The sequence below is a fragment of the Gracilinanus agilis genome, chromosome 4 (assembly GCF_016433145.1).
Source record: "Gracilinanus agilis isolate LMUSP501 chromosome 4, AgileGrace, whole genome shotgun sequence".
Classification (NCBI taxonomy): Eukaryota; Metazoa; Chordata; class Mammalia; order Didelphimorphia; family Didelphidae; genus Gracilinanus; species Gracilinanus agilis.
In genome coordinates, this window is record NC_058133.1 from 461,418,178 (window position 1) to 461,435,147 (window position 16,970).

A 16,970-nucleotide genomic window follows, 5' to 3' on the forward strand; every position below is an offset into this window, starting at 1 on the left:
CCTGGCCTGCCTGTCATAATTATGGTCTGAGCAAAGGGAGAAACAAAGATCAGTTTGGAGAGTTGGCCATTAAAATAAATTCATTATACTGTAAATATTAACAGAATAGAGCTTGTTTTCATCATTATTCACCAACATTTGCTAAAAGTAGGTTGTGTACTAGATTGTAGAACATTCAGGGACCCTCATGACCCACACTTTGAAAAGCAGTGATCTCTAGATAGCTTTATCACAAAATCATGACTTGAGATTATTCCAAAGAATTGATGTGTGTACAGTGCCTAGAAATTAATGGAGCCAGCCTCTAGAGCAGAGAGGACTTTCTTGACCTTCAGCTAGACCAACTGAGGCTAAATAATTAACACGTAGAGAAATCATTTGTTAATCTAATGACTTTTTTCCAAGGTGGTGGTTGCTTCTAGGCTGAAGCAAACATGCTTTGGTTCCAGGCACACAATGTCCACAACCCAAAACCCAACGAGACTTCCTCTCCAAAGGCTTATCAGTTCTGGAAACCACCCAAAGAGCTATTAAGTTGGTTCTTCCATGGCACCATCATCACTATCCTTTGAATGGGGTCACTTCATTATATTCCCACATAATTGATGTATGTGGAATTGGGGGGGGTATCTGTTGATTTACTGATTAGCCCTGTGAATTTCCTGGTTAGATGCCCCCCATACTTATGACCCCTCCTGATAAGATGTGGGTCAGGGAGTATAAAAGTAGGAGCACAGCCCCTGCTAGATCAGTACAGACTGCAGCCATGGCAAAGCTCATCCTCCTCACTGGTAAGTCAAAGCTTTAAAGGAAAACTTAGTTCTTGGCAATTTTCTTCCTTTTTTTCTGGGTCCTTTGTAAAAAAAATCACTATGTATGATAATAGACTTAGAGGTTTAGAGACAGAAAGAGACCTCAGAGCCCCTCAGGTTCAGCTTCTTTTTACAAATGAGAAAACTAAAGAGCAGGTTGGTTAAGTGACTTGCCCAAGAGTCACACATCTAGTAAATGTCTGAGGTGGGATCCAAACTCAATTCTTTATGTGTTCAAGCCCAGGATCCTCCATTCCTGTTTATTTTAACCTTATTATACTTCATTTTTTTTCCATTCCTCCTCCAGTGCTTTCATAACCTGTCTAATATAACCTTCCCTTTGCTTCAATTTACTCATCTGCAAAATGGAAGAGTGGGGGATTTTTAACCTGGAGTCCAAAAACTTGTGTTATTATATATGCATAGATTCACACATATATACACATATACATATATTTATGATGTGTCTTAGGTGTCACACAAACTATATTTCAATATGATTTCAATATAATTTATAATTGATATATAATATATGTTATATGTTATATATGTGTCCTATATAACTTTCAACATGATTGGTTTAAATGTTATTGATAATTGACTTGTGTGCATATACAAATATGTGCCATATGTGTGACTACCTTTCAATAGAATTTATTTCCATTTTAATCTTATGAATTTTTTTGCATTTAAAAACATTATTTTGGGAAAGAACCCATGACTATCACCAGACTGGTCAAGGGGTCCATGACACAAGAAGGCTCTAGAATATAAGCTCCCGAAGGGCAGCATCTGCTTCATTTTTGCCTTTGTGTTCCCAGTGTCTTGCAATCAGTCCAGTGGAAAGCATTTCCCAAGCATGAACTGTTGTGCCAGGGATGGTACTAGGTGATGGGAACAGAAACAGCCATGAAACAATCCCCGTTCTCAAGGAGCTATTGTAGGCAATTAATAAAAGCTTGTGGAATTGAAATGAATGACAGCTGGGGGTCCTGCAATGTCCTACTCATCCAAATCCTGGTTTTCTCGCTCCCACGACTGACTTTTGGACCTCTTTTCTGTTTGCTCCTGAGGCTGACATGGCTATATCCTGAAGTCACTTGCTGGCCTCACCCTCACCCTTACCTCCTTTACCACCCCGTTGGGCTGTTTTTCCTGTTTCTTCAGTGGCCATCCTTGGTACATCCATTTGATTCTTATTAATTTTATTTATCAGATCAATTAGAATAGAGAGGAGAATAAAAAGAAATCTGAAAACATAAAAGGAGGCATAGCGGAGAAGGGTCCAGAATAATTGAATTGCTCAGCTCTGCGCCATCCTTTGTGGAAATGAAAGCAGAGCAGAGAGAACAATTATACAAACACACACACACACACACACACACACACACACACACACACTCACACTTCACTTTTTTTTCATATTAATTTTTTTTTTTACACACTGTTGTAACTTATTTGGTTGCATACACCATGGAATTTGCACTGTTCCAGCATTCACTTAAAAGACTCCATTCAATCCATTCTCTCAGATAAATAGGATGACACTAATCAGAAGAATGATTGGTCCCAGTCCAGGGTAGATGATGAGTAGAGGGGAGGGATCATTTTGCTAACAAACCCTCTGGGTGGCCTGAAAACTCTAAACAATATCCTTGGGGAAGCCTGTACCAAAGCTCTTTCATAGATAACAAGCTTCTGGTTCCCCTGATCTGACCTCTTGGCTCCTAAAGAATCTGTCTATGATCTTGGAAGACAGAATCTAAAGCTTCATTAAATGAGGCATAGAAGCCAAAAGCTTGTATTCCTGCTATATTCTGCCCTAGGAAGAAAACATGAAAGCGATCTTTAGTTATGTCAGTGTTTTGTAGATGAAGAATTCATCTTGTTCAGCTTGATCTCAGAGGGCAGAATTAGGGGCTGTGGGTAGAAATGTCAGGGAGGTAGATTTTGGCTCAATTTAAGGCAAGTTTTCTTTAACATTTAGAGCTGTCCAAAAGTGGAAAAGCCTGCCTTGGGAATGTAATAATTGTTAGCACTTTGTATAGTATTTTAGAGGTTGTAAAGCACTTTACTTCTATGTTATCTCCTTTGATCTTCACAACAATCTTGTAATTACTATCATTCCTATTTTACAAATGAGCAAACTAAAGAGGGTAAGTGACTTGCCTAGGGTCATAGAATCCATACACATCTGAGGTGGAATTCAAACTCAGGGCTTTCTGACTCCAAGTCCAACACTCTATCCATTGCCCCATCTAGCTGAAATAGTAAACTCTCGACTTTCCTGGGAGTCTCCTAGAGGATGACCTTGTCAGAGATCTTATAGAGGGAATTCCTGTTCATGTCTGGGTTAGCCCTGATGATCCTTGATGTCCTTTCCAACTTTAGAGTTCCATGGTCCTATGGGAGAGCAGACTACAGAGAGGGAATGTTCATAGGAATGAGTCTACCTTCTTGACTTTTTATACATAAATTTTGGTTCTATCCTTTGACACACAATATTCTTAGCATCCCTGAAAACTAACTAAAATATTATGACTTAAGGGGAAGGCTAGGTAGATTGATAGCCAGGCACAGATAGGGGAATGTCCTGGGTTCAAATGTGGCCTCAGACACTTCCTAGCTGTCTGATCCTGGGTAAATCACTTAACCCCCATAGCTTAGCCCTTACCACTCTTCTGCCTTAGGACCAATACACAATATTAATTCTAAGACAGCAGGTAAAGGTTTTAAAAAATACTATGAGATAATTACTCATAAGACAGAATATGAAAACTGTTGGAACCAAATAGAATAGTCTCTGATAGAATATAAGTATCTTGAAGTCAAGGACTATTTCATTTCTTTTGTATCTCCAGAACCCAGTAGAGTGCCTAGTACTTGATAAATGTTTGCTAATTGATTTTTTTTCCTTCTCCAGGTCTGGCCCTGGTGCTGCTTGCTCAGCTGGGTAAGTCTCAGATTCCTGCTTCCCCTCTCCCCAGCCTACACATTACATACTTGTTTTTACCAGATCCTCATAGACTAGACAATCCTCACATATACAAGGGGCAGCTACTTGGTGCAGTGGATACGGTGCTGACCTGGATTCAGGAAGACCTGAGTTCAAATACTATTTCAGACACTTATTACTTGTGTGATCCTGAGCAAGTGACAATGTCTGCTCCGTTTATTTAAGTGTAAAATGTAATGAAATTGTAATAAAGCACCTACATCCCAGGGTGGTTATCAATAAGATAATATTTGTATAATGCCAGGCACCCAGTAGGCACTCTACAATCCTTAACTGTTATTATCTTTCAGTTGTTTCAATCACATCTGACTTTTTGTGATGCCATTTGGGGTTTTCTTGACAAAGTTTACTGGAGTGGTTTGTCATTTCCTTCTCCAGCTCATTTGACATATAAGGAAACTGAGGCAGACAGGGCGAAGTGATTTGCCCAGGGTCACACAGCCATTAAGTGTCTGAGATTTGATTTGATTTGATTTGATCTGATTCCTGAGATTCGATCTCAGGAAGATGAGTCTTCCCAATTCCATGTCCAATGCTCTATCCACTACACCACCTAATTGCCTCTAACTACTACTAAGTACAAATGCTGTAATTTCTTTGTACGTTATATAGATCATTATATGAGCTCAGATTATTTTCACAGGTGGAGCTAACTTGATTCATAATAGTCACTTTACTATCAAACCCCATAGTCAGGTGGGAATGACATTTTACCTTCTGTCTTAGTATCTAAGACAAATGAGTGGCAAGGTCTAGGCAATAGGGGTTAAGTGACTTGCCCAGGGTCACACAGCTAGGAAGTGTCTGAGACCATATTTGAACCTGGGTCCTCCCGACTCTAGGTCTGGTGCTTTATCCACTGAGCCACCCTGCTGCTTCTGAAATATCAGATCTGTCAGATCATTGAAAATGACTACTTTTAATTCCACTGAGCATATGGAATACTGAACTTTGAGTTAGGAAGGACTGAATTCAACACTTGCCTGAGACACATCCCAAGTGTATGACCTTGGACAGGTCACTTAAACTTTCTCAGCCTCAGTTTCTCCACCTGCAAATGGGGATAATCATGGTATTTACTTTCACAGAGTTGTTAAGATCAAATGAAAGAATGTTAGTAAAATCCTTCATAAACTTTAAAACTTTAAAATATAATAAATAAATTGATAATAAATAAATAAATAACAAATAAATGAGATGAAATGAAATAAACAAATAAAATATAAATGTTAGTTATTATTATTATTTTTATTATAAACTCCCCTCAAGTGCCATGCCCTACAGGAAGCTTATGCTGGTCACCTCTGCTCTCTTACCCCTATTTCTCTGCCCTACAAATGACCTTATATCTAGTTTGTATATACGATTTATATTTACCTGCATGCAGGTTATTTTTTTCCCAGTAGAATGCAAGCTCCATGAGGGCAGGGATGTTTCCTGCTTGTCTTGTATTGCCATTATCTGGCCCATAGTGGGTACTTAATAAATGTTTGTTTAGCAAATGAATGAGGAGGCTCTGCTGATGTCACTCGCCATGACACTTGCTCCTTGATGCCCACAGGCTCTGCCTACCACCTGACATGCTACTTCACCAACTGGGCCCAGTACAGACCAGGGTTGGGGCGCTTCAAGCCTGAGAACATCGACCCCTGCCTCTGTACTCACTTGATCTATGCTTTCGCTGGCATGAGTAACAATGAGATCACCACCATCGAATGGAACGACGTGACCCTCTACAAATCCTTCAATGGTCTGAAAAACAAGTAAGGAGTGGGGGGACATGGGGGGAGGCAGCTAGTGGCCCAGAGACTCGAGTTCAAATTTATCCTGACTCTTAATGGTGAGCCTCAGTTTCCTCAATTGTAAAATGAGGATAATAGTAGAACCTACCCTGCAAGGTAACTATGAAGCACTTAGCACAGTGCCTGACACATAGTAGATACTTAATATACACATATTCCCTTCCCTTCCTTTCCATTCTCCAATGGACCTAGAAGTCCCCCATTGACAACAGAAATTCCTTCTCACACTAAGATTTGTCATTTTCTCTGATGAAGCAGAAGTTATATACCCTCCCTCTCCGAATGGATGTATTTTTACAAATATATAGCTATATTTATAAATTAAGTGCATGGCTGGTAAGCAAGAAGAAAACAGTACCTTCTGTTTTCAAGAACAAACACATAGTAGTCTTGAACCCTAAAGGTCAGAGGACACTCACTGACCGTGTTAATTCCACAAGGAACAGGTAAAAAAAAAACTAGAAGACAACAATTCCCAAACCATTCATCAGATGGTTTCAAAGACCATCTTGCTGAACTCTCCAGCCCAATCTCTCTCTCACTATGAGAAGTTACTGTAAATTAGTAAATGCGTGCGGGTTTTAACATTCCCTCTTTATTTTCTCTACAGGAACAGTGAGCTGAAGACTCTCCTGGCAATTGGAGGCTGGAACTTTGGAACTGCCCCGTAAGTCAGAAATGCCATCAAAAAGATTTTAGTGCTTTTTTGTAAGCAGAGAGATGCCTCTGTGCACAAAGCTTATGTCAAATGTTCCCCTGCCCTAAGGAATCTTACAGTAGAAGACTGACACCATAACTGAGATACAGAGACCAAGATTAAACAGATGTATAACTAAATAAGTAAATAACTTAGGACAGCTAGGTGGAGCCATAGTACATAGAGTGCCAGCTCTGGAGTCAGTTCAAGTTCAAATCTGTTCTCAGACACTTATTGGTTGCGTGATCCTAAACAAGTCACTTAATCCCATTTGCTTCAGTTTCCTTATCTGTCAAATGAGCTAGAGAAGAAAATAGCAAACCAGTGTCTCTGCCAAGAAAATCCAAAATGAGGTCACAAAGTATATAATGCTACTGAACAATGCTAGAGCAGAAATTATCTGAACCAAAGACATTCTTCCTTGGGTTTCATTCTAGGAGATTTTTACTAACCTGGGATATGGAAAACTGGGTTCTAATCCAGTTTTGATACTAACCAGCAAATTGGCCTTGAAAAATCTCACCCTTTCTAAATGTATTTCTTTTTCTGAAAAGTAAGAATGTTTAATTCATTGAGATCTAAGATCTCTGCCAATTCCAATACCCCATAATGACTGAAATACAAAACAGACTCTGCCCAGCTTAGACCACAGCTAGAACTCTGTGTTTAGCTCTAAATATCTCATTTAGAGATAGACAAGACACCCTGGAATACATCCAAAGGAGGGCAACTAGGATGAGGAGGGGCTCCTGGACCATGACGTACAAGGATCCGCTAAAAAAATTGATCCCAGACAAGTAGCTACTTAGGGGAGCCACAATAACCATCTTCTAAAATGTAAAGGGTTATTTATCATGTGAAGGGAATATATTTAGTCTACTTGATTTTGGATGGCAGATCAAGGAACAATGGATGGAAGTATCAAGATAAACTGCCTAAAGAATAGAGCTATCCAGAAGTGAAATGGGTTGCTCAAAGGTTACTGAGTAGTTCTCTGACACTGGAAGGTAAAAGATAACTTGCTTGGAGTGTTATAGAAGAGATTCTGCTTATGTAGAGGTGGCAAAGAGGACTTCTAAGGTCTCTTCTAATTCTGAGCCTCTATATAGTTCTGATTATAACATGATCTCACAGTCTGAACCCTCAGGACATGGTATAATTGTATTTACCTAATGGAGTCAATGTATTGGGCAAAGAGGTGAGTGATGAGCAAATTGACAGAGGCTCCCCATTTGAGGGGTTAGCATTTTCCCAATCAGTTAGAGAGACTTTGGAACTCAGAAACTGTTTGAATGGTAGTAGAGAGTGATGAATTAGGACAAGGAGGGAGTTATTAAGATCAAATTCATCTAGGAAGAAAGATTAGAAGTGGGAAGGGAGGAACGTGTTCATATGACTAGACAGAGTTGAGGGTAGTGGAAAATAAGAGAAGTTCGGCCATGGCTGGAATGCACTTGTGAAGAATTTGGATTGGCCCAACTACAGAGAAGAGGACAATGAATCTGGAGGGAGNAGAGAGAGAGAGACAGAGAGAGAGAGACAGAGAGAGAGAGAGACAGAAAGAGAGACAGAGAGAGAGACAGAGAGAGAGAGACAAAGAGAGAGAGACAGAGAGAGAGACAGAGAGAGAGAGACAGAGAGAGAGAGACAGAGAGAGAGAGAGACAGAAAGAGAGACAGAGAGAGAGACAGAGAGAGAAGGAGTAGAATGCTAGAAATGTTGGGAAGGTAAAAACAATAGGCTTTAGGAATACAGAAGATGAAAGGAGTGAAAGACATTGAAGAGATGACAATTATCAAAACTTTGTGGATGTTTCCAGCATGAGAGTCGTGGCTAGTCACATAGTTTTACTGTGATGAACAAGAAAGGACCATGCTCTCTGCTTTCAAAGTGTGAGTTGGAAATGGGCATAATCTGAGATGTCTTATCAATACAGGTCATTCAAAAAGGTGAAGAAGTGATGGCAGCTAAGTGACTGAGTAGATTGAAAGCCAAGTTTGGGAACAAGAGGTTCTGAGTTCAAATTTGACCTTAGATACTTCCTAACTGTGTTACCCTGGGCAAGTCACTTAAGCCTCATTGCCTAGCCTTTACCGTTCTTCTGCCTTGCAACTAATACACAGTATTGATTCTAAAATGAAAGATAAAGGTTTAAAAAGAAAAAAGGTGAAGAAGTACAGAGATTGTGCAATCTGAATGTGAATTTCCTTATTCCATCTTCTTTCTTTTTCAGTTTCACTACCATGGTTTCTACTCCTGAAAACCGCCAAACTTTCATCAACTCAGTCATCAAATTCCTGCGTCAGTATGAGTTTGATGGGCTGGACTTTGACTGGGAGTACCCTGGCTCTCGTGGCAGCACCCCTCAAGACAAGAACCTCTTCACTGTCCTGGTCAAGGTGAGGTGGATCTAATTGTGATTTCCTTTCCTACTTCTTCCACCATCTGACTCACACTGATGTCCCAGCCTCCCTGTCCACCTTTCCAGTACTGACTGTACCTTCACTCATTACCTACAATTTCACAACATGAGAGTTGGAATACATGTAGCTCCCATTGTCACATCCATGAGCACTCAGTAACCTTTCCAGTCCTTTGAGATTCATCCTATCCTTCTTTACCACCCAATCAAGATTCTGGTGGCTGTTGTCTACCAATTTCCAGACACTTTTCCCTCAATAAATGAAATGCTCAACACATTCTTTTTCTCCTCTCCAACTCTGCCTTCTAAAGTAGGGGCCTTCAATATATGTACTTCAACTTCCTCAAATATCCCAACATCCCAATTCCTCAATTTGCTCATTTCCCATGACCTATTCCTACACCCCAATGCAGCCACACACAAACGTCATCCTATCCTTGGTCTTACCAACACCCACAAATGTACCATTTCCATGATCATTAACTCTGAAATGCCCTTAATCAATCATAATCTATTAGCTTTTTACCCTCTTCCTATGTCTTCCAATATCAAACTCTGCTCTTTATCCACACCTCCAATACCTCAACTTCTCAGTTTTCTTCAAGACCTTTACCCCAGTATTAACCATTCTCTGCTCTTTTCCTCATCTTGCCTTTTTGGAATCAGGTCAACTATTATCCTCTTCTCTTAGGTTCCTTGACCCAAGAGAAACATATTGCCAATTGTGCCCTGCCAGGTCTCAGCTTAGATCATTGTCACCATCTACTGCCTTTGCCACTATATATGCCATTGAACAAAGGTGGAGAAAATTGTACAATTTTTATGACCAAGTCCACTATAACTTTTTGTTACATAATCCAAACCAAACCCTCACTGCTGCTAGACAATCCTCCTATGCCTCCTTAATTAATTCACTATTCCACTCACTACAGACATGATATTCCATCTCTAGCCTCTGTTCCCTAGCACAGGTTGTACCCCATACCTAAAACAATCTCCCTCCTCAACATCACAGAATCCCTGGCTCTCTTAAAGGTTCAGCTTAAGTACCAATATTTCTAAGAGGTTTTTTAAAATTATTTCCTCAGTTTTTGGTGCTTCTCACCCTCCCCACTTTACCTTACATTTATCTGGTTTGCATTTTTTATTTATTTAATTGTGTATATATTCTTCCCTCCATACCACCCCACTATAGAATATAATCTTCTTGAGACCAGAAACTATCATTTTGGGTGCCCAGGATTTAATAAATGTTTGATGAGCTCTGAGGTGAAACATTTATGAAGTGATTGCTATGTGTCTAGCATCATGCTGGGAACCAAGAAAAGATTCATGCTCCCATAATCCTGTGAACTAACTTTAATTGGTGATGCTCAATGAAGGTCATCAATGGCAGACCCAACTAGAGAAATTCAACTTTGGGCTCCTGTCCACTTGCACTCTTTTGCTCACCCACAGGAAATGCGTGAAGCCTTTGAGCAGGAAGCCAAGCAGATCAACAAACCCAGGCTGATGGTCACTGCTGCTGTGGCTGCCGGCATCTCCAACATCGAGTCTGGCTATGACATCCCTCAGCTCTCTCAGTGAGTATTGCAGTTTGTCCTTTGCATCTCCTTGGGAGCCAGTTGTCATTTGTGTTGGGATAACCCATCCTCAGATCTGTCTTACTTCTCAGAAGGCTCCAAGAAAGGTTTCCAGTGTCCTATTTATTCCACAACACCTTGTAATCTGGCCTTTGTCTCTAATCTTCCATTGAAATTTTTCTTCAAAATTAACAATGACCTCTTGATTGATAACTCCAAAAACCTTTTTATAGTCTTCCGTGCCCCCTTCACTGAGTACTATGCCTGGCATGGAGCCATTTAACAATCCCGATTGATCTTTAGCATTTCTTAAATATTTGATGTTGTTAACTACTCCCTGCTTCCTAGTATTCTTCCCTTTTTTGTTCTTTTCACTCTCCTGGTTCTCTTGCTATCTCATTGCCCATCCCTTTGTCTTGTTTGCTAGCTCATCTTTCTTTATACTTCCCATCTCATCTACTCCCAAATGTTGAACTATCACCTCTGCACACATATTTCTCCCATTTAGCTATCCAACCCCAATATCTCCTTTGATTTTCAGTCTTACAACTGTCTTCTGGATATTCCTTCAACACCAAAACTAAACTCACGATCTTTCCCCAAAAATCCCAACTTCCTTTTTTCTACCTAACCATTATCTCCAAGTCATTCAGGTTCATAAACCATGGTGTCATCTCTGACTCTCCTTTCTCCCTTATCCCTCACATGGACTTACTTTTCAAGTCCTGTCATTCTTATCTCAGCAATCTCTATTCCACTCTTTCCATTTAATCAGCTTCTACCCTAGTTCATGCTTTTATTACCCCTTGCCTAGATTATGATAACAGATTGCTGAGATAAGAATAACAGGACTTGAAAAATAAGTCCAATCTCCCTGCCTCCAAACCATCCTTTATATCTCTTCTTCATATTATATATGTATATAAAGGATGTATAAAGGATCACTCTTCTGTTCAATAACATGTTACAAATAATACTCTTGGAAGAGAGTCAGGAGTACAGCTGGTTCTGTATTCTTTATTCTAATCCCCATTCTGGTAAGCAAATCTTTGGGCTCTTCAAACAAATGACCAATGAGAACTATCAGTAAGCAGACAGAGACAGAGACAGAGACAGAGAGACAGAGAAAGACAGAGACAGAGAGACAGAGACAGAGAAACAGAGAGAGACAGAGAGAGACAAAGAGAGAGAGATTACTTCATAAGGATTTGCAAACCCATGAATTTTTAGCAAAATTCTTAGCTCAATACAGATGTACACATCTAACCCCAAATGACTCCTAGATTGAAATCATAATTCTTAGCAATAACTCTAAAGTCACTGATACACATTCCAGTGAAAAGTATAGAATGACCTAGGTCTTCTTGGTCTGCTTGTTACAAAGCCACCCAACCTCCCAGACCAGGTAGAGGGCAGTTACAACTGGCTTCTCTGGCCACTCTCCAAGATACAGTGCTCTCTAATAAGAAAGAGAAAAACAAAAGTAAGAGAACAGAAGTCCATCTTTCATCAACTCTCTGACCATTCCTTGTCCTCTTGTAATGGCCTTTCCTCTTATCCAGCTCATTATTAGTATTATTTATCTAATGAAATTGTATTGAATGGGAGGCTGTCCCAGGAAATAATCAGCAGAAATCACAATTATTTCTATTGTCCATCCTAGGTATCTGGACTTCATCCATGTCATGACCTACGACCTCCATGGTTCCTGGGAGGGCTACACCGGAGAGAACAGCCCCCTGTACAAAAACCCCAGTGACACTGGCAGCAATGCCTACCTCAATGTGGTGAGTGAGGCTCCTGTAGAGACCCCAAGAAGGGGAAGAGGCAAAGGAACTCACCAATTTGGGGCACAAAATGCAGTCAATTCAGTGACTCGGTTAATTAATCAGCTGATCATTTCTAATACACAATAAAGGAATCAAATTGCTATGATGGCAGGGGCAACTAGGTAGCTCAGTGGATAGAGTGCCAGGCCTGGAGTTAGGAGAACCTGGGTTCAAATGTGACCTCAGATACTTCCTAGCTGTGTGATCCTTGGCAAATCACTTCACCCTGTTTTCACAGCCCTTAGCCTTCTGTCTTAAGAGTTGTTACTAAAGACAGAAAAGATTTAAAAAATTGTTATTCTGGGGAAATGATCAATTCATTAGTAATTAATTGCATAATATCAATTATTTTGGTAATTTGGGTCAGGTAGGACAGCAAACTAATCATTAGGATTCTGCCTGAAAGATGAATCAGCTGATTCATCCATTCATTTATTCAACAATCACTCATTAAACATCTATTATGTGGGAGGTATTGTGTTGAACACTGAGGAAGTCAGAAAAATAAATAAAACAAAATATTTGAGGGAAGGATCTCAAAGAGCATACCCCAAAAGAAAAGAAAAACATTTCTCTATTAATTACAGCACAATTAACTACTCAATTTATTATAATACAGTTCTGGTTATTCATTACAATTAAATATAATGAACTACATAATATGTCATGCCTAAGAGAAGCACAAACTGCTCTTTCTGGTATTAGACCTTTGCTTTGGCCACAGAGAATGTCTGAAATTTTCTTCTGGAAACTATTCATTGTGGAATCTTTCTAAAATTATAGTCTTAAAAATTGCTAGGCTCTACCTTACATCCCAGTTGCTATGAAAGTAACCAGGGAATGCTTCAACAAAGAAGTGGGGGTGGGGGGAGCAGCTGGGTAGCTCAGTGGATTGAGAGTCAGGCCTAGAGACAGGAGGTCCTGGGTTCAAATCCAGCCTCAGACACTTCCCAGCTGTGTGACCCTGGGCAAGTCACTTGACCCCCATTGCCTACTCTTACCACTCTTCTGCCTTGGAGCCAATATACAGTATTGACTCCAAGACAGAAGGTAAGGGTTTAAAAAAAAAGAAAGAAAGAAAGAAAGAAAGAAGTGGGATTTGAAAGGGGCCTTGAAGGATGGGCAAAATTGAGATGTTCTTCCATTGCAGGATTATGCTATGAACTACTGGAAAGACAATGGAGCCCCAGCTGAGAAGCTCATTGTTGGATTCCCATCTTATGGACACACTTTTATCTTGAGCAATCCTTCTGAAACTGGCATTGGTGCCCCTACCTCTGGCCCTGGTCCTGCTGGACCCTACACCAGGCAGTCTGGTTTCTGGGCTTACTATGAGGTAAGTGTCTAGAAATCTTGTAAGATAGCAAAAAGACTATTGTGGACCTTCTGCTCATGAACAGAAATGTAAAGGGTTGCCTATTCCCACGATGCATTGCCTTCTTCCTCTGCCCCAATTTCCTATAGTTCAAAGCAGAAAGTAGATAGGAAATATCATAGATAGTTTAGCTAGAAAGGATCTCAGAGGTCATTTAGACCAATGATTCCCAAAGTGGGTGCCACCGCCCCCTGGTGGGTGCTGCAGTGATCCAGGGAGGTGGTGATGGCCACAGGTGCATTTATCTTCCCTATTAATTGCTATTAAAATTTTTTTAAAATTAATTTCCAGGGGCACTAAGTAATATTTTTTCTGAAAAGGGGGCAGTAGGCCAAAAAAGTTTGGGAACCACTGATTTAGACCAACCTCTTCATTTTAGAGATAAGGAAAATGAAGAATCAAGTGAAATCATGTCACACTGATAGTATCAGATTCTGGATTTGAACCTGGCTCCTCTGTCTCCAGAGCCAACTAACTCTCTTTGCACCATATTGCCTTGCCTCCTATTGTTCTCTTGCACCTCAGGAGGGCAATGGAAGACCAGAAAATCAGACTGTTTTAGATGGACCTCCTCTAGACCACAGAGAATGTCTGAAGTTCCATCTGGAGACCGTGGGAGATCAAACATTCATCCTGGAATCTTTTTCAACCTGTAGAATCCTAAAAACTGCCAGGCCAAACCTTACATTCCAGATTCATAGAATCATAAAACGTAACAACTGGAAAGAATCTTGAAGGTCCATCGGTGTAGACTAGGGATTCTTATTCTTTTTTATGCCATGAACATGCTGTAGCAATCTGGTGGGCCTCTTCTCAGAATAGTATTTTAAATAATCTAAGGAAATGCCCAAGTTCTAGTTAGAAGTTAATGAAAATTAAAATGTAATATTTTCCCTATCTCAAATTCATAGAAACCTGGAAATATTCCAGATTAAGAACTCCTGAACTAGATTAATCCCCTTCTCTGTATCTCTCAATATCTTTATAATTTCCTAAAAATAAATGATAAAAATTTATAATGAATTAGAATCCCACTATAGAGTATCCACAGATAGGATTACATGCTTTCCCCTTAAAGTATTTTTTACTCAACTCCTTTCCTGAAAACTTTGCTCACTTGACTTTGTCATTTTCTTTTCTCAGATCTGCCCCTTCCTGAAAAATGGTGCTACTGAGGTGTGGGAGGCTTCTGAGGATGTCCCCTATGCCTACAAAAGCAATGAGTGGGTTGGCTATGACAATCCCAAGAGCTTCCAAATCAAGGTAGAGTATTTCTCTGGGCTCCCCTGAGTCGGTTCATCACTATTTGTAGTCCAAAGCCTTGGGAGAGCCCAAGACTGTGCCTGGAGCAAACATCCATCCTGTCCCCACAGGCTGAGTGGCTGATGAAGAATAACTTTGGAGGTGCCATGGTCTGGGCCATTGATTTGGATGACTTCACTGGAACTTTCTGTAACCAGGGAAAATTCCCCCTGATCAACACCCTGAAGAAAACTCTGGGTCTGGAGAGTGCAAGTAAGCAAAACCTGAAAATGTGTCCAGCATCCCCAAATACCCCTTCTTCACTTTCCACGTCCTACAAAATGAGAAAAATAATTCAAATAACCAATGTTTAAATACCTATCCTTATTCTGCTGAGAAACAGATACTCAGGACTATCCTTGTCCTAGTATTGCAATTTGCAAAGCAAAACTCCTGATAAAAATGGAAATCAGGATCGGAATAGTTTAAAAAAAAAAAAAAGGCAGATTTGCTGACTTTGGACAATTTCAAGGCAGAAAGTTAGATCGTAATGGCTTGGATTTATGTGGTCACAGCCCTAGACCTGGAAGGGACCTCTAGTGTCATCTAATTCAACCCTCTCATGCTAGAGCTGAAAAAAAAATGAGTCTCAGAAAGAAAGAACACTGTCTGTGGTCAAAGGACATGGATTCAAATGTTATCTCTGGTGCTTACTTCTTGACCTTGGGCAAGTTATTTAATTTCCCTGGGCCTCAGTTTCCCCCTCTGTAAAATGAGAATGTTGGAGTAGCTGGATTTTTAGGTCCCTTCAAACTCTAGGTCTACATTCCTATATAGGGTAGACATGAATAAAGCTTTTACAATTACCTTTCTTGTAAGAACGACATGATGAGGAGGCAAGAGTATTGGATTTAACATCACAGAAACCAGGTTCAAAGGTAGAAATTGCCATTTATTATCTGCAGATTAGGCAAGTCACCCAAGTTCTCTGAACCTCAAGGGTCTCCTTTATAGGACAAAGAGATAAGACTAGATCACCTTTCTTGTCCCTTTTGACTCTAAATCTAGTATCCCATGAGTTATGTGGGATAGGTGGTATAAATATTATTATTTCTATTTTATAAATATTACTAGCCATAATACACATTATAAATAATCTTGTGCACAGAGTAATGGGATCATGGCTCAAGAGTTAGAAGGGATCTCAGAGATCATTTAATCCAACCCCTTCATTTTATAGAGGGGAAAATAACCAATACCCCAGGTAACAGAGATAGCATCAAAGGCAGGATTCGAACAACGGTCTTCTGACCCCACTCAGCAAATATCAAGAATGCCACCTAATTCGCGTTTGTGTTATATATTATGAATATTATCTTTATTATTTATGTCACTATATTTACAACTATTTTTATGTAGATGGCGCAATTATTTACAGGTTAGGAAACTGAGGTTCCGATAGTTTAAAATTGTTTCTTTAACGTCCCAGAACTGCGATTCAAGTCTAGATAGCCTAACAGCCGACTCAAAGCTCAAACCTCTCCTTCCCAGGTGCCCCGAGCCTGTTAAATACTCTTTAAATTCTCTCCTTTAAATTGCAGGCTGCACCGCCCCAGCCCAGCCTATTGCTCCAATCACATCAGCTCCCAGCAGCGGCGGAAGCGGAAGTGCAGGCGGGAGCAGCAGCGGCAGCGGCAGCAGCTCCGGGGGCAGCTCTGGCGGCAGTGGATTCTGCGCTGGCAAAGCTAACGGTCTCTACCCCGTGGCCAACAACAGGAATGCTTTCTGGCACTGTTTGAACGGCAACACCTACGAGCAGTACTGCCAGGCTGGTCTTGTCTTCGACCCCAGCTGCGAGTGCTGCAACTGGGCATAAACTGGACCTTCCGTTCCCTTTCCCTTGCCCCGACTCAGTGCCCTTTGCTTATAATGTAGTAATAATTCTACAATAAAAGCCGGCAATGAAAATACAGTCTTAATCTTGTGTGACCGACACAGAAATATCTTAGGTGGGCATGGTGGAATGGTAAAGATGGCAAAGATTCCTCGGGCAGACCCTTTTCCTCTCTTGAAGCCACTGGCGTAACAAGAGCTTATATTTATATAGGGCTTGCCATAACCTCACAACCACCCTGTGGGCGAACCTTTTCCCAGTTCAAGTGCCCGGAGGGCAAATTCGAGCTGTCTGTGAG

The 16,970-nt window shown here is 40.5% G+C and overlaps 1 protein-coding gene across 1 annotated transcript; it reads left to right on the forward strand.

Annotated features, from left to right (window-relative positions):
• The first annotated feature begins 765 nt into the window (after nucleotides 1–765).
• LOC123247162 (acidic mammalian chitinase) lies at nucleotides 766–16,733 on the forward strand. Its single transcript, XM_044675964.1, has 11 exons — nucleotides 766–791; nucleotides 3,736–3,765; nucleotides 5,390–5,591; nucleotides 6,241–6,297; nucleotides 8,561–8,726; nucleotides 10,208–10,332; nucleotides 11,996–12,119; nucleotides 13,312–13,497; nucleotides 14,680–14,799; nucleotides 14,910–15,051; nucleotides 16,380–16,733. The coding sequence occupies exons 1-11, from the start codon at nucleotides 767–769 to the stop codon at nucleotides 16,652–16,654; spliced, it is 1,452 nt and encodes a 483-aa protein (XP_044531899.1). The 5' UTR covers nucleotide 766; the 3' UTR covers nucleotides 16,655–16,733.
• The last annotated feature ends 237 nt before the right edge of the window (nucleotides 16,734–16,970 follow it).